Consider the following 18,955-nt stretch of genomic DNA (forward strand, 5'->3'; position numbering starts at 1 on the left):
ATGACCATAATTATGACATCAAAAAGTCAAATAATTGAGATAATTGAGAAATAATAGTCGGAATTATGACATAAAAGGTCGAAACTGTTTGTTGCATAACTTCATTATTTCAACTTTATGATGTATTCAACCTATATGAATTAAGACTTTTCATTGAAATTATGCACTGTACAAAATTATTATGAAATGGGCTTCCCTGATATTAAACAAAAACGTCTAAAAAGTCTATAAAAATAACCCCTGGTTTCACAGACAAGGTTTAAGATAGTCTCAGACTAAAATGCATGTTTGAGCTGTTTTAACTGAAAGCAACTTGCACTGACATATCTTAAAATATGAAAATGCTTTTCAAAGGCACGTTTATAAAAGCTACTTAAATGTCCTAATTGAACTATGGCATAATCCTGGCTTAATCTAAACCCTGTCTGTGAAACCGGGCCTACAAATCTGAAAAGTCTTGTTGCTTCATGCATCCAGAAGACAGCTAAGTCGCTAAGGTGACCGAGCGAGCGTGTGATTAGCTCATCCACATGTCAATCATTGTTTATCCCCGCCCCCAGCTGACTCCCGACGAGTGACGAAAGCACGAGCGCAGGTGCACAGGCTGGGAACTGCATCCAAACCACACCAAATAAACCTCCTCTTACGGTAAGCTGGGCTTTCTCTACCAACATGATGACGCTTAATATTGCTTTTATTTCGAAATGATTCAAGAGGTCGCATAGAAACGTTAGGAAACCAGTGGTTTTAATTTAAAAACGACGTAACCTACATTTGACATCGCTAAGTGGGGTGGCTCACAAACAGCCTCTGCTGTATAATAATCCATCGCTGCATGCTAAAACATTTCAACTGGCTTTTGACACTCAGCACACTGTCGCTCGCTAGCAGTTATGATGGATGCTATCTGTTTGTTTGATCGATGCGGTGTTAAGTTAGTCACTCACTGACCCGAATGAAAATGGAAATCAGTCCGTGTGTTAAGCGGATAGATGCTAACCAGAGCTCTATGGACTTAACCATTATCAGCCATACAGCAGCCAGCAGACTCGCTCACACAGGCTGCCGTTTATTGTGAACGTAGCAGCACTTCTCAAACGCAACGGTTTCCTGCTCCTATCTTGTTAACGTTACGCCAAGCCTGAACCATATGTTTGAATTTAGCCTTGATGTGTCTGCTCAGGTGGCTTGATTCATTACAGACTGAATAAACCAGAAATGAACATTCAGAGGTTGGTTTTTCCCTATATGGGAAGGAACCCCCTTGGTCTTCCACTAGAAAATGGAAATATATTTTCATAATCTTCCCCTGACAACGTCGTGTGCGATCCTGACAGCCAGCTAAGCACAGGGTTTAGCCGGCACAAAACCTTTAAAATCCCTGGCTTCACTGACTGCCTAGCTCAATCTAGAAGGATACAGGGATAGTGCCAGTTACACCCTATATTCGCTTTGAATTTGAATTGTGATTCAGCAAACAGACTGAATAGGAAAACATATTTGTTTTCAACCCATCACATTGCCAGGAACCATTTCTGATGCCATTGTGCAATATTGAATTGTACAGTATATGAATAATCAACTTTGTATTTATGTCAGTTGTCCTAATTGCTTCCATGGTAAATATTTGGAGAATACACGAGAAGGACTTCAGTTTAGTTTATTGGGAAAGACACAATATCCTGCAGTTACTTGTTTCTACTTGTTTCTGCTTTTCAGTTGTGCAAATCAAATATTTCTGTGTTCAATAAAAATATGACCTGCTCTCATAAATTGTGTGGCTGGCTTTGTTAATCTGCTTACCATATTGTTTATTATTCAGAGAGAATGTGAAATGGGTCAGTCCAAGTTGTCCAAAAATAATGCTGTTGGTTGCTTGATCATTTAAAAAAATTTCAAATGTATTTTTTTATTGATTGATTACCTCTATGAATTGGTATTGCAAAACCAACTGTTTTTTATTTTACTTTAACCATAGCAACTGTCTAAAATACTGCATTTTTATTATGTTTATACATCTGTTCATTTATCGATACACACGAGTAATCCCCCCCCCCCCAGATTTCTAATAGCCCTAGTTCTGTAACCAGTGAAATCTCAAATTCACATTTATTTTACATTTACATTTATTCATTTAGCAGACGAAAAAAAATATCATAAAGGACTTATATCTATGAAAAATTCAGGTTCCTTTCTGGTCCACCACCAGAGACAATTAACCTAAAATTTAGGAGCATATTTTTTTTCTTAAAGCTACACTGTGTGATATTTTCCCCCATCTAGCGGTGAAATTGTATATGACTACCCAGTGAATATTAGTTTCTGTTCCTTTCAATTTCGAGGGCGTTTTAACTTTTTTAAATTTTTCCAAGATTAACATGGCTTCCAGTTCGACTTCGTCCAATTGCGCCTTTAAAACTATCACCTGTGATCCGTCGCAGCACAGATTTATGTTACAAGGTAAACAATACTTTTTCACCATTGACGTGAGGAAAAGTAACGCAAGTTATACTAGAGGTCGTTCTGGCGTTATGCACAACCATGCTATGGTTAGACAAGCAACTATAAAACTTCGAATTTACACAAATAGGCTGAATTACCTGTCGATAAGAAAGCAGGCAACTTCGGCGTCCGTTTTAAAATCTTTGCTCCTCATGAGCTCTTTCCATCTGGGAAAAGTTACTCCAGTATTGACTTTGGTCTTGCTGATTTTCCTGTCGCGTTGACGTTTTAATTCTCTCTTTCGCTTCCTTGGCGACTCTGCTACATGTCCTCGAAAACAGGCGTGATCCTCCATCAGCAATCTTTCAAATCTGCCGGCAGTCGCGAGGAATCTCCCCCTCGCATTCGTCTCTGTGTCACTGAGTGTAAAGCGTGAAAGGCGAAGCTTGAATTTACAGGTATGTCCCTCTTTGGCTAATGTAGTTTCAAGATGGAGGGGCAACATGGCGACCGGCATTCGAACCCCTCACCCGTATGTACTTTCAATGGCAGATTATAAACTTACGAGAATAGTTTATTACTTGAAAGAAGTAGATATACATTAATGAGCACATATATTTTTGAAAGAACTAGGCTAAGTGTTTTTTGCTAAGAATCAACTAAAAAAATCACACAGTGATGCTTTAATTAGACTTTCTCTCCCCATAAAATAAAAGAAGAATGCACATTATACTTAACAAGGTACCACTTAAGAAGGATTTAGGACTGAGACTCAAATTTGTCTGAAATTTGACTCAAAGGCTGTTTCATGTTGATTTGAATAGAATACTATTATTATGTACAGTATGACAAAATAGCGATTTTAAGAATGACCTTCTTTGGCAGTGAATCTGTTTTGTTGTTGCAGATGGCCTCAGCAAATGATGCTCGATATGGACAAAAAGAGTCTACGGATCAGAACTTTGATTACATGTTTAAGATCCTGATCATTGGTAACAGCAGTGTTGGAAAAACCAGTTTCCTGTTCCGCTATGCTGATGACTCCTTCACACCCGCTTTTGTGAGCACTGTCGGCATAGACTTCAAAGTGAAGACCATCTATCGGAATGACAAGAGGATAAAGCTCCAAATATGGGTGAGGAGTTTATCCAAAGCATCCTTTAATTTTAATTACATTTTTCTTTCTGCTTGAATCTTAAGTTTTGATTTGAGATACATATCATTGATTTTGGTTAAGGGTTGTTTTATTAATAGAAACCACAAGACATTTTCATTCCAACTATTGTATATTTCAGGACACTGCTGGGCAGGAAAGGTACAGGACCATCACCACTGCATACTATCGTGGCGCTATGGGTTTCATTCTTATGTATGACATCACCAATGAGGATTCCTTTAATGCCGTTCAGGACTGGTACGATAGTGCTTGTTTTGTCTGTATTTCATCAAATTTACACATTTGCAAAGATATGACTTACTTTCTGTCAAAATGCAGCCTGTCCTGAGAGCATACACTATATATTTGCATCAACCTGGTGTGATGTGCTATGGTTCAAGCCACTAGTAATTTATCCACAGATTCCACACTGAACACAAAATTGCTACACATGACACAATCACAGCGAGTCCAGACATCTGTGATGTTTAAAGTTGGCATGAAATGAAAATTCAGCCTATTTTCTTAATGAATGTTAATAATCTTATTGTGAACGATTCTTCCCTGTATATATATGTTTCTTTATTCTTTTTCTTTTTTCAATTTGACCTCACCTAATGTTTTTATAATTTTTTTACAAATCAGCCTTTCTGTGGAACGAAACAACTTCTCTCTGGTGACGTATGGTGGGGTTCTCCAGTCATTTAGTATTTAGTCCGCTTAAACCCTGTCACTCGACAATCGACTGCAAGCTTGCATTTATCTACCTTTACATCTCAAAATCCAATGAAAAACAATGGATAGAACCATGTCCCTGTCCTACTTTTTTATTTTATTTGAATTAATTATACTTAGATGTACCTCACAATACAAAAGAAAAGATCTGGCGCTACATCCGTTTCGTCGGGAATTGAATATGTGGAGCGGGATTTTGGAAAGTAAATTTCACGCCTGTACAGTAGAGGGCGCAGCCCAAACCTTTCAGCTGTTCTGCCATTCTGGATCGCAGAAGAATAGGATGCAAGGAAAAGAAAGTTCACTGTTACTTCAGCAATAAAAAAATGAAACCGATGTGATGTTTAACTAAAGTAATTTTTGCTTATTGTTATGGTTGAATTGGATCATCGAAGGTCAGCAGCAAAGACACTGATTAATAAAGTGAGATTAAATACAGAAAGAATGTTTAATTTTTCAAGTGTTTGTAATATAATACTGAATCTGTTTTTGTACACATTTAGTCTAGAACTACAATAACCATCATGTTCACACAACCTCTTCTGCGCCTTACTCATGATTTCTCTCAACGTGGGGACAGAAGAGCTGTCAGTCAATAAATGGGGAAATAGAGTAACTTGCATGACTTTTTTGAAAAAGTAACTGATATTTTGTTGTAAATTTGAAAGTAACTCATTCCTTTACTAATTACTTGAAAAAAGTAATCTGATTACGTAACTTGCGTTACTTAATGTGTTATAACCGATAATGCATGGAACCAAACAACGATAAAATATCATGGCGCTTTTGGTGGTTGCAGCTGGTTAGGATAAGAACACAATGTCAAAAGCGTTTAGTTTATGCGCCTTTTTAAATGGATTTATTTTAATTTAATATTTTTTATTACAGTTGTAATTAGGTGGTTAAAATGCGTTTTCCTAATGACCTCTCATTGTTCTTAGGTCCACCCAGATTAAGACATATTCATGGGACAATGCTCAAGTGCTGCTGGTGGGAAATAAGTGTGACATGGAAGACGAGAGAGTGGTTGCTTCAGAGAGGGGAAGACAGCTGTCCGAACAGTTAGGTGAGTTTTCCTGAACAGTGTTTTTTACACTTTTGCGTCTAACAAGACTTTTTCATATGCAGTATGTTTTCCTATAGCTCTTATTTTAATTTGAGGCTTTTGACTGTCACAGGCTTTGAGTATTTTGAGGCCAGTGCCAAGGACAACATCAACGTGAAGCAGGCATTTGAGCGTCTGGTGGACATAATCTGTGACAGGATGTCAGAGAACGTGGATTCGGCGGATCCGTCCGTCATCGGAAACAAGCAGGGCCCTCAGCTAAATGAGCAGCCACAACGCTCCAACAAGGACTGTGCTTGCTAAGGGTCGCTTTCAACCTCTCAACCATTCCCCTGCAGATTGAACAATGGACCGCTCTACGAAGGAAGGCTTTGGTAAGAAAAGAGCTGATGGGATGTCACTTCTCTCTGTCACTTTTGCGAGGTTGGCGTCAGCGCATTTGTGTTTTTCTGATTATGTTGGTATCGGTAGCCAATGCTCCTCTCATCTCTTAATAATTTAACTGAATCTATATAGTACTTTTTGACTATATTTCTGAATAATTAGAAGTATATTTTGTGTCAAATGAATTCCAACGTGTAATGTTCATGAGCATTTTTATGTATGTTTTGGGTTTCATCAAAGTCAAATTTACACCAATATCTCGAATACATTGCCAAGAGGTATTTTATTCTTTTCTAAACCGACCAATATATAGTTAGGACTGTATACAGACTGTTTTGTGAAAACCATCAGCATAAAGGCTCATCCCAAGATAGAAAGTTTGAATGAATCCTACGCTTGAATATTTCGTAAAGTACTGTTTCGCTCTTTTATTTATTTTTTTAAATTAAAGAGTGAAAACTGAATGAAAACACTCATTTACTCCCTATTACTTTTAAATAACAGCAGGTGTATTTTGTAAAACATATTATATAAGTAAAAATGGTTTATGTGTAATAATAGATGTAATTAGGAAGAAATAACTATGATGTGCTTAATTGCTTCTTGTTTTTGTAATATGAAGGAATTAATGAATTTAAGTGTTTTTTCAGTTACATGTTCTGCTTTTACTCCGGTTCCTACACATAGTCTACTCAAACTCCCCATTTTACCATGTAGTAAAACGTGTGAGTGTTTGTGTGCATGTCAGTATGTCATCCTAGTGTAGATATTCAGTTTCTACAGGCTGAAAACACAATAATACTTTAAAATAAAAAGAAACTTCATCAAATAATAGCAGCTAAATGTGTTTCTGGACAAGATTATATTTTGAAAAGACAGTAATATTAAAACAAAATCCATTATCATTTAGGCATCGGAAAAACTACAAATACTGCAAAGATGTTAATTAGTTACCAGGTTGAATATGCACCAGTTATTGATCATGCGTGTCAGTTAAATCACTAGATTGTTAATTGTTATTAAATATGTTAATTTACTGCTTTATTTATTGCTTATTTATTTACATGTGTTTTATTGGTGTACATGTTCTGCGTTAGATCAAGAGGACTACTGCTATTCTTATAAAACAGGCCTGAAACGCTGAAATGTCTCACTTTTATAAATCAGTTTTAAACACAAAAGAGGATGAATGATTGAAAACCTCATGTGCTGATTTTTCCCTATGCAATTCAGAAGCTTTGTTATACCAAATAGTCACTGGATATGTGGTGTTTATAAGGTGCGTAATTTATACCTTACGTTTATATCCTGTTTACAGTCCGTCTTAAACAAATAGCAAACCACTGGGATTTACTTGTTTTTTTTTTTAATACAGAGAAGTTTGACACTAGTACGCTTTATATGGAGAGTAATCACTGTTAAAGTACAAGTCATAAAACTTAGTTTGAAAGGCAGAAGTTTTGGTTTTGATACTCGTTTTGTTGTTAGGCAGTTTGAGTTTTGTTTGTTTGTTTTGTAAATTGTACAATAGTTCTCCCATTCCCACACTATGACACAAGAAAAGAAAACTTTATGGATATACGTCATATAATGCTGTTTTTCACCCTGAGAGTGAATGGGTAAAATAAACCACTGTATTAGCAACTGATATAAGCAGGACTCTCGATGTTATGAGTTTTATTCTGAATGAAATGGCCACTTGCATCGGTTTGAGTTAAATAAAAAGCTATGTTTGAATCCTATTGTGACTTACTGTCATTGGTGTTGACCTGTGACCTCATTTGAGATGTAAATGGGGCTGCTGCTTGACAAATGGATGCCCAAAGGTGTGATGTCGTTTTTTTATAATGATCACTTTACTTAGTTTATATTGAATTGGGAGGATAGATCAACAATCTAACAATCAAACAAATAACAGATCGTTTCGACCTCACACAGGTAATTAAGGGCCCTACAAGAGTAACCCAGTCAACCAAAACCCAGATTGACCTGGTATTCAGCAATAGACCAGAAAGGGTTACAAAGTCACTCAACATGATTACGGGACTATCTGACCACAATTTAGTACTTTTGGTGAGAAAATTAACAAAAAAGAGATTTGGTGTCTCTAATGTTAAAGACCAGGAATCATTTAGAATACCTAATAAAGATCAAGAACATTTTAAAAACACAGTGAATAATTTTAATTGGGACTCTTTGTTAACTGGAAAAGATGTCCATGAGGGAAGCAGGACACTCTCAAGTAAACTACAGTGTATTATTAAAAAATTCACTTGTAGGTATACACATAGGAAAAAGAGAAGTAGTCTCCCTTGGATTAGTGCAGATATCCTGAAGAAAATGAAAGAGCGTGACCTTGCATTGAAAAGGGCTATTAAAACAAACCTGTCACTTGATAAACATCATTTTGGTATGCTAAGGAATGCCGTAACATCCATGTTGAGAAAGTCTAGGGCTAACTTTTTTCTGACCATAATTAGCGAGGCAAGGGGTAACACAAAGTTAGTATGGGACCAACTAAAAAAATGAATGTGCCAAGAATATAAAACAAGAAAACCTGTTGAACTAACGGTGGATGAAAAGCGTATTAGGAATCCAGCGCAAGTAGCTACCACATTTAATCATTATTTTGTTGACTCGGTTTCAGCCGTTGCCCAGAGCTTCCAACCTGTAAATGTTGCGGTGTGTAAAACCCCATCAACAGAACCTAGTTTCGTTTTTACATGTGCCACAACAGCAAATACTGAAGCAATCATTAAAAAACTTAAATCGTCCAAAGCGAAAGATGTCCATGGAATGGACACAGCAATGCTCAAAAATCTCAGTTTATCACTTGCCACTGTCCCATTACAGTAATTATGAATCACTCCATATGCCAAGCAGAATTTCCAAACACATGGAAAACAGCTATTGTATCACCTATTTTTAAATCAGGAAACCCACAATTCGTCTCGAATTATAGACCGATCAGTATCCTACCTGTAATGTCTAAGGTCCTTGAGAAATGGACATCTGATCATATAAAAGACCATTTAAATAATAGCTCTTTTCATCTTCACCCACTACAGTTCGGATTTCGACCTAACCATTCAACTGAGTCAGAAAATTGCTATTTTATTGATAAAATCAAGTTATCACTTGACAGCAATAGCATTGTAGGAGCGGGCTTTCTTGACCTTAGAAAAGCATTCGATACAGTAAACCATCGTATCCTTTTGGCTAAATTATCCTCTTTTAATCTCTCAGATAAGGTATTAAAATGGATAAATTCATATCTCTGTCAACGATTACAAACTGTTCGTGTTGATAATAGTCAGTCTGAGCCCCTCCCTCTGTCGACCGGCCTGCCACAAGGCTCCATATTATCCCCTGTCTTATTCTGTATGTACATTAACGATCTACCACTGGTGTGTCCGGAGGTTAACATTCAAATGTACGCGGATGACACAGTTTTGTATGTACATGGATCTTCAAAAACTGAGGTAGCTGAAAAGCTTACAAATGTGATGGTTAAAGTAACAAAATGGTTGAATGAATCATGTTTACAACTTAATATGTCAAAAACTGTGGGTATGTACTTTACAAAATGTACTTTTTAGTGTCAGGGGAAAAAATACAAATAGTCCAAGAATACAAATATCTTGGCATTTATCTAGACACCAAACTAAATTTTAGATCACATATAAAGCAAACATGTAAAAAAGTCACATTTAATTTAGCTAACTTCCGATTTATTAGAAATTCAATGTCCATTCAAGCGGCCAAAACCTTCATGCACTCGATGATTCTATCTTATTTTACCTATTGTTTAACGAGCTGGTCCCAGTCTAACTCGACTACTCTGAAACCACTACAATCTCTATACAAACAGACACTCAAAGTACTTGATAAGAAACCAAAACATTTTCACCACTGCGCTATTTTATTAAAATACAATATTTTAAGCTGGGAAAATTTAATAAAGTTCACAAATTGCTGTCAGGTCTATAAAATCTTACATGGAATGGCCCCGCCACCCCTTGGTGATTTTGTTAAACTTAGAACAACTACACACAGAATCACCAGAGGAGTGTCAAGAGGTGACTGTATTATTCCACTTAGATAAAGTGCTTTTAGTCAGTCCGCCTTCTCTGTTAGGGCTTCTCAGGAGTGGAATACCATTCCGTCATCAATCAGAGACATTAATACATATAGCCTTTTTCGATCACATCTGAAACGTTGGCTTATTAGTAATCAGACCTGTCAACACTAAAGTCTTGTTTTTGCCCGTTTGTGTTACAGTTGTGAATGTGTGTTTTTGTTTTGTGATTTAGATTTTTTATTTCTGTATAAACTTGCAATGATGTTAAAACTGATCATCTTCATATGCATCTAACAAATGGTTTAATCTGTTACACCGACAATGCATGCTACTCGCTGCTACTGCTTGTGTATATAATTAGGATGCTTTTCAGAACTAATTTTAGTGAGATTTTATATTTTCATAATTACCTTCTACTGTAGCTACGCTGTAGCAGACATATTTGTATTTACATGCAAACTCTTAAAAAAATGGTATTCTCCCTAGGGTGCCACTGTACATCTGGCAATCAGGACTACAGATGAAAATTATCCACTGGCTAACTCTGGCATGTTACAGGCATACTGTTGTTAATATGCATTGTCCTGGTAAATAAATAAAATAGTAATAATAATGTGTATTACAGTACAGGCCAAAAGTTTGGACACATTACTATTTTTAATGTTTTTGAAAGAAGTTCTTCTGCTCATCAAGCCTGCATTTGTTTGATCAAAAATACAGAAAGAAAATGTAATAGTGATATATTATTACAATTTTAAAAAATTGGTTTTCAATTTATTATAATTTAAATGATCATTTTTTTCTGTGATGCAAAGCTGAATTTTTAGGATCATTACTCCAGTCTTCAGTGTCACATGTGACATCCAGTCTATCACATGATCCTTTAGAAATCATTCTAATATTCTGATTTATATGAGTGTTGGAAACAGTTCTGCTGCCTAATATATTTGATGATTAAAAGGTTAAAAAGAACTGCATTTATTCAAAAAAAATAAAAATTTCTAATAATATAATATAAATCTTCTTTACTATCACTTTTTATCAATTTAACACATCCTTGCTGAATAAAAGTATTGATTTATTTCAAAAAAAGAAAGAAAAAAAATATTTAACTTTTTATTCAAAGTATCCTAAAAAAGTATCACAGGTTATGAAAAAATATTAAGCAGCAGAACTGTTTCCAACTTTGATAATGAATCATCATATTAGAATGATTTCTATAGGATCATGTGATAGACTGGAGTAATGATCCTGAAAATTCAGCTTTGCATCACAGAAATAAATGATAATTTAAAGTATAATAAATTGAAACCCAATTATTTTAAATTGTAATAATATATCACAATATAAAAAAAAAAAAATCTGTATTTTTGATCAAATAAATGCAGGCTTGATGAGCAGAAGAAACTTCTTTCAAAAACATTAAAAATAGTAATGTGTCCAAACTTTTGGCCTGTACTGTATGTCGTATGAAACAACCAAGAGTTTGAGACATACTCTTGCGTCTTCAGATTATTTAATTATTTTTTGATGAATGACAAGTACACAGATGCTAAACGAAGAGAGTCTTGGGAATTGAAATCATCCACGTGTTAAACGTACTGTATAAATCACCTTCTTTCCGAGCCTCGTCACATAATCTAAACATTTTCTCAGAAAGATCAAATAGCCATTGAGATCCGCACGGATTCATGGATGAACGTTGCAGTGAACTTACAACTGGAGGCCTACAGAAACCTGTTACAACAAACGCTCTGCATTATATTACAACTTGTACGATATGGCTGCGTTCGACTCTTGTTTTCAGATGTTTATGGATAATACCGCTGATGTCTATGGCATTTGTGATGGACAGATGATGATGTCATCCACCGTGGATCTTTTGCAGTGTAACAGGAGTTTTTGGGAAGTTTCTTGGGGACAGCATGATTCTTTAATCTGTATGGACGGGTGTTCTTCTGTCGTGGAGGACGGTTATACACACTCGACTCCAACAGAAGAGCTTTACACCACACAGAACGGACAGATACGAGGAGAAAGGATTATGTTGGACGGCTCAAACGCAGATAGACCAGAGATCAATCTGAACACGAACATGTCGAGGTTCACCTGCCAGTGGCTGGAGCGACAGTGCTGTGAGAAAACCTACTGCACAATGAAGGAGCTCATCTCTCATCTGATCGCGGAGCATGTGTCAGCGCAGTCCAGTTACATATGTTTATGGGAAGATTGTTCCCGTCAAAGGAATCCATTCAAGGCCAAGTACAAACTGATCAATCACCTGAGAGTCCACACGGGTGAAAAGCCCTTTCAGTGCTCCTTCAGATGTGGAAGAGAGTTTGCACGGGCAGAAAACCTGAAAATTCATGAAAGGACACATACAGGTGACACTTCATTTGTTATTGCTGCTTTTTTACCATATTTTTGTTGATGTTACATGAAAGGATTTTAATTTTCATGATATCATTTAATTTTTCAAATCTTTTGTTCCAGGTGAAAAACCTTTCAGATGCCCTTTTGAGGCTTGCGAAAGGCGTTTTGCAAACAGCAGTGATAAACAAAAGCACATACGTGTCCACTCACCTCACAAACAATACATTTGCATGTACTGCAGTAAATCATACTCTCATGCCAGCTCCCTCAGAAAACACACAAAGGTAAATTATAACTTATAAGTTTATATAAGAGGTTTTACACAACCTATTTTTCTATCCAAATTGTACTGACAGAAAATATAAAATGTACTTTGATTCAATAACTGTATGATATATTATTTTAATAAGTTAGAAATACTTTAACTCTCACTTTAACTTTCTCTTTGCATTTCTATCTTTTCTATCTCTTTTTTCATCACCGCAGGTCCATCTGCCAGTCATGGAATCCACTCAGAACTACAGCTATGTGACCAGCTATATAGATCCAGCCCTTTTCAAATAATATTTTGAGGTGTGTTCTAGTATAAAAAAGTGCTTTATTTTTTTTTTTCATATCTATTTTTGTCAGAAATAAGTGTTAACGGGAAAATGGCATTCCACACAGGTCTGATAAATAATTATATATTATAATAATGATATAATTTTAATAATGTACACTGAGAAAAACAATTACTGTAATTTGATTGATTATGCTGCAATGAGACTGAACAAATCTGGTAGCTGTGGCTGAAAAAACACCCTGTACATTTTACAACTTAAAACTAATTTGGGGGGAAAAAACATTTTACATTTATTTAAATGTAAATCCAACAGCTCTTGTCTGCTGAATTAGCAAGTCTATGCTGCTACTAAAATCTATTTTGTAGTTTTAACATATACTGACATCCACCATAATAACACTGGTGGTAAAGAGGAAGCCACATGAAGAATCACAGGTCATGACAAGTAGCCGAGGTAAATATTACATTTATAGAAGACTAATATACACTGTAAAAAAAAATCTGTTCAATTTACGGTAAAATACCGGCAGCTGTGTTTGCCAGAACTTTCCCGTCAAAAATACAGTAGCAACATTTTAGATTTTACAGACTCTACTTAAATTTACAGTAATAAACCGTATTTAATTATATGATATAATGTTAATTTATTGACCTATTGATGTATTTATATCTGTTTTGTACCATATTAACACACTGACAACCATCAATCATAGTGGAGATGAAAGTCACATGATGAATTAAAGATCATCACAAGCAGCTCTTTCACAAGAAAGTTAAGAATAATATATAGAAGCTGCATAGTGTCATTCATACAAACACTAAACACCCTCATGGTAACACACCTGAAATTTTAGAAATGCATTAAGCTTTAATTTAACAACATTAAATGTAACATAAAACCCTAATGTACATAACTGATTAGAAAAAACTATGAAGAAACATAGTTATTTCAACAAAAAATACATCAAATGTGAAGTGTCACGCAGGGAATTGTGGGAGTGTCAATTTACGCTTTTTCACTGTAAATGATACAATGACTTGTTCTTTTTCACTTCCAAAAACTGTAAATTTAACAGTATTTTACAGTAAAATTACATTAAATGTACCATTAGGTCTATCACAGTTGTTTACCGTATAAAGTAAGGAAACTTTCTCTTAACCATTTAACAGTTTTTCACTGTAGCATTTTTAGTCTTTGACCGTTAAAATCACAATAATTTTTTTACAGTGTATGCACACAGTGTCATGCTCACAAATACTAAACACCATCATGGTAACACAAATGACACAAAAATAATACAATAAACATTCATTTAACAAAAGATCTAACATAACCTAACTGATACTGAAACATAATTATAAACTATTATTTAATGAACATCAAATGTGAGCTGTCACACAGTGAATTCTGGGAATGTCAGTTTACAGCTTTTTTCACTGTAAATTATTAGATCATTTGTTCTTTTTTACTTCCAAAAACAGTACATTTAACATTATTTTACTGTAAAATTACATGAAATGTTAGATCAGTTTTTTCCTGTGTATTGTAAGTGAAATAAAATAAAGCATAATCTTTGACAACTAAAAACAGTTTGCATGTTAGAATCTTATAAGTTGCACGTCACAGTTACAGCATGTGATAAATAATTGTGAACTAAATGTGTGACGGGTCGTCAAAACTCTAAACACAAGTGTCGAACATGTTTTAATGCAGAATCATCACAACTTTGTTGTTGTCTTGTAAAGTGATCATGTTCTCTTCAAGTGTAATAAAACATGAAAAGGCACAATTCAGTTTCATTCAGAACATTTTTGATTAGGCACACAATTAAGAGCATTGTAAATGACACAGCTTATAGCAAAAGGTAAATTGGATTGTTAAAGTGCGGCTCACAACATTATTGAGGGTGATTCTGGAAAAGACAACGTGTTCTGTTCACCTAGACAGAATAAATCACCCGTAATTGTGTTGATTAGACCAAGCTAACCATCACAGCTAATCTCTCTGTGGATAAAAGCCTCTAATACATTAGTATCAGGCTACATTTCATTTAAACTGAACTTAAATTTCAGTTCCTGTGCGGTAGAATAATTATGTTTGGATTCTTTGTAGAATTGAAACACGATCTTGAGATTGTGATTAGGTCCTATAAGGTCCATTAGTCTAGCCTATAATAATGATTATTAACTATTCGGTGTAACTGCTCACATGTAGTTAACATGCTGTATGAATGTGTATTATCAGTTCAAAAAGTACATATTAAGTGTAGTTGCTACATCCATCCACTCTCCAAACCGCTTTATCCTCTGCAGGGTCGCGGGACTATAACATGATAAAAAATCATTTTTGAGAGTGATCCCCAGCGATTCTCATTTGAAAGGTTCTCCCACTGGACCGAATAGTTAAAGCTGCACCTGTCATTTCAATGTGCAGCTGTCAGTCAGAAATACCTGCATGCATTTCTCATTTCCAGCAGTATGACGGGACTTCAGATGCTCTAATAATGTTCATATGCCATTTGCATACTTCATTGATTGGTGTTTTTCCCTTGAGTGTTTCCTATAGCTCTTAAAATCACACTCTACATCATCAGTACAGATGTTAATGTGTTCACTATATGTTTGTTAAAAAGTTAAGTTTGTTAGAGTTAAAAGTTTGTTAGAAACTTGTCTTGTAAAACTGTTGACATACAGGGAGCCACATGGTGGCAGAGGTGAGACAGTTCTTGCTATGACAGGATCAAACATTATTTCAAACCTGGCTGAAATAGAGATGATCTCGGATGTAAAACTTGCACTACAGAGCTTATATATGACTGTTACATGTCAAAACAGGCATTTTACCTTTTTTTATCCTAATATTATAATGAGGCAAAGGACTGATCATGATAATTGATCCTGTGTAGTGTGATTTATTTATTTATTTATTTGCAAAATCAAAATATTAGGTTATCAGTAATTCTAAACTTAATTCAACTCAGCTCAACTCTACATTGTTTATAGAGCACTTTCAGCACCACAAGTGGAACCAAAGCGCTGTACAGAAAAATATTATGGAGAACAAAATTTACTTCTTACTTTATTATTAATATGAGAGTTTTGATAAAACCACTGTGATTTTACCAAGTGCAATATGTTCCTGGGTCAACATATTTTGTTGATTCTGGAACAACATTCCGGTCTGAAAATTTAGTCCAAACCCCATCCCCATCTCTAAATCTAACCCTACCCATAACATAACCCTAAAATCAAAGGGAAATGATCGGTGAATAACACCTAGATGTAAAGCACCTAACCCTGTAAGCCTGAACTTGACATAAACTGTAAACTTGTCCCTCAAATATGATTGGTTGTTTGGAATGTTGTTCCAGGATCTACATGTTGCACTTGGTGAAATCACCTATAGGCTATACAGTATACACTGTAAAAATGATGCCATGATGGCATATGTTTTTAACATTAACTCAAAATAAGTTAAGCAATTTTCAACTTTTCTTTTAAAGCCAGTTTAATATAATTTAAGTTGAAATGACTTATACAGCCAAGGTGATTGTACTTACAAATGTAATGCAACTGTTTGGTAAAAAAAAAAAAAAAAAAAAGGTCAGTGTGGCATTACCAAAATTGAGGAAGTCATTATTTTGCCATGTGACAAGAAAACTATAAAATTAAAATAACACCTCTTTAGACCCACATGACTGTGTATCAATGTCATAAAAAATGAAAGTCTTTGACGTTTGAAGGTTTTCAAAACATGAAAACATTTTTATTTCTTGACATGATATATATATATATTTTAATTACTTTTAATCTTGATGGTTAGACCAGTCATTAAATCTAGCAGTTTTTTTTAACATGGTAAAATTTGAATTCAATTTCAAACAATTACATCCATATGTCATATTTGCCTAATTGAGGTTAGCCTTTGGAAAAGCAACCGACATAATATAACATTGTAACAGTGTACATTGATGTAGTCTCCAGTCAAAGGTGCTTCTGTGTGTTGACAAACCTGACAGCTGTGATAACGATCAAAAGACACAAGTAACCAGTGCAGGAGTAATTGAAAGTCTGTTTGAAGCCTCAGGCAGAAGCCTTCTCCATACGGTTTAGACATCCATTAGTGAGCTTGATTTGGTTACAGTAACAGCAGGGCATGCAGGGCTGCTGCACTTTCCTGATGGTGACCGATGAGTGTACGTGATAAAGAGCACTGGCAGGTGGAGGCTTCTCTGCTGAATGTAAATCATGACGTCAGTTGAACATCATATTGTTTGTAGTACTGTACGTTATGGCTTGCTTGAAGTAAAAACCAGCTGTTCAACAGTAGATATTATAAACCTGACTTGACAACAAAAACAAAACTACTCTTCTATCATGGTCAAATAATAATTTACAGTATGACTTCAAGTGGCAGCTTCTGTTTTACAGCTGAACTGGACAAGACGGAAAATAAATAAACATTCTGTTTGTCTTGTCGAGTAAAACTGGTCAGCTTGTTGTGCTCTCAATCCCCCGAACAATTGTGTGTGGGCGACTCCTGGGCTTTGAGGCTTTTTTAATTTCCTCATATTTGTGGTAATTCACAATGACAATACAGACTGAGAAAATAAAACCATGTACTTGTTCTAAAATAAACCTTCCTGGTGATTCCCTTCTTTGAGTTTTCACATAGATGTTAGAGATCGTTTGAATAAGAAACCTCTAACCATATAATTTATTTACAAAAACTTTGACCTTCATCCCACCCCTTATATTTTATTCCTTAAGGATGAAAATAAAAATGGGATGATGAAACGAATAAATTCAGAATGATTGGAAAGTGGTAAAAATAAACATGAAAGGATAATGTTACAAAGAATAATTAAGACAAATCATAACTGTGGCAAATCCAGCTCAGTCCATCTCATGCTTTTCAGGATGTTCTTTGAAAGTCTGTAAATGTTCAGTCGGCACAGCCTCCTCAATCCACATAACTAGTGTACATTTTACATAGATGAATTTCAAATGAAAATGTTGTATATTAAAGTTGGCATAAAACAGAAGATGTGATAGTCTTTTCTTCCCTATTGTGATGTATTTCTAGTGAAACGGCTTCTCGAACAAGAAAAAAATTAGGATGTGACTTGATTTTGTCCATCAGAAACTGATTGTATGGTTGTGGTTTGCTGTTGCTGTGATGTCATGTGAGTGACAGGTTGTCCCGCCCTCACGCCAGTAAACAACATCAGAAAAGAGATGTCACTGCAAGAGTGAGGGGAAGTTATTTTGATTATGAGGACATGAAGTAAATAAAATGAATGATGTGCATTTTTAACAAATGCTGTAATATTCCATAAAAAACAAGAGTGTCCATTTTGATTTCATGGTGACTTTAACATAATTACAATAGGACAATAACAATGATGCCCTAATGTTAGTAATGTGTAGTCTGCTCCAGATAGACTGAAACTTGATTAACTTCCCCACACTGTAAAAAAAAATTACATCCCCAAGTCAAAAATGTCAAGTGACATTAACATTAACATTTTTCAATTAGTCTGACGTATTATTTCTCATTGAGCCAATGTTAACAGACTATTGCAACAAGAATTTCACTTGGGCCAATTGACAAATTTAGATGTTATCGGTCACGTGAAATTTTTGATTTGGGAGGGTTAGAAATTGACTTCCATAGTATTTTTTTTTTCCTACATGGAAGTCAATGGCTACCGTCATCAACTGTTTGATTAACATTCTTTAAAATATTATATTTTGTGTTCAGTCAGTAAGTGATAGCAGAATAAAAAAAATTGGGTGAACTATCCATTTAAGTCTTCTACTTCTCCTCCCAACAAGGTACTTTTACTCATGCATGCATCTTCTGTTGAGTTTTTTTAATTTTTATTATATCTTGTGTTGTGAAAAATAAAAATAAAAATATTTGTGTATATGCTTAATGTATTTCTTTTTTTTAAATCTAATCTTTTATTTTATGTGGAATTGTTGGGGAAAAACTAATTGAAACAATGATCATTCACAAACATTCACAAGGTCCCCTGAGCAACTTTTCAGCAATAAATTGTTTTCTCTGGGCAGTTAAAAGCATGAGAAGGGCGACTGATGTGTTTACAAGTATCTTTATGACTCAGCTTATATATTTGGCATTTTTTATGT

At 35.0% G+C, this 18,955-nt stretch overlaps 1 protein-coding gene and 1 long non-coding RNA gene across 2 annotated transcripts; both read left to right on the forward strand.

Annotated features, from left to right (window-relative positions):
• The first annotated feature begins 536 nt into the window (after window positions 1-536).
• rab3aa (RAB3A, member RAS oncogene family, a) lies at window positions 537-7,525 on the forward strand. The gene is made up of 5 exons (XM_082172027.1): window positions 537-648; window positions 3,350-3,577; window positions 3,738-3,856; window positions 5,275-5,399; window positions 5,512-7,525. Exons 2-5 carry the CDS (start codon window positions 3,350-3,352, stop codon window positions 5,700-5,702), a joined length of 663 nt encoding a protein of 220 aa, XP_082028153.1. The 5' UTR covers window positions 537-648; the 3' UTR covers window positions 5,703-7,525.
• Window positions 7,526-12,162: 4,637 nt separating this feature from the next.
• On the forward strand, window positions 12,163-12,887 carry LOC309501363. The gene is made up of 3 exons (XR_014206872.1): window positions 12,163-12,248; window positions 12,358-12,521; window positions 12,724-12,887. It is a non-coding gene; the product is annotated as an uncharacterized lncRNA (long non-coding RNA).
• Window positions 12,888-18,955: the final 6,068 nt, after the last annotated feature.

The sequence above is a fragment of the Leuciscus leuciscus genome, assembly GCF_965113295.1.
Source record: "Leuciscus leuciscus genome assembly, chromosome: 6".
NCBI lineage: Eukaryota > Metazoa > Chordata > Actinopteri > Cypriniformes > Leuciscidae > Leuciscus > Leuciscus leuciscus.

Coding starts and splice junctions, on each gene's coding strand:
- rab3aa (XM_082172027.1), top strand. CDS start 3,350: ATGGCCTCAGCAAATGATGCTCGATATGGACAAAAAGAGTCTACGGAT. Junction 3,578..3,737: donor GGATAAAGCTCCAAATATGG/GTGAGGAGTTTA, acceptor TGTATATTTCAG/GACACTGCTGGGCAGGAAAG. Junction 5,400..5,511: donor ACAGCTGTCCGAACAGTTAG/GTGAGTTTTCCT, acceptor TGACTGTCACAG/GCTTTGAGTATTTTGAGGCC.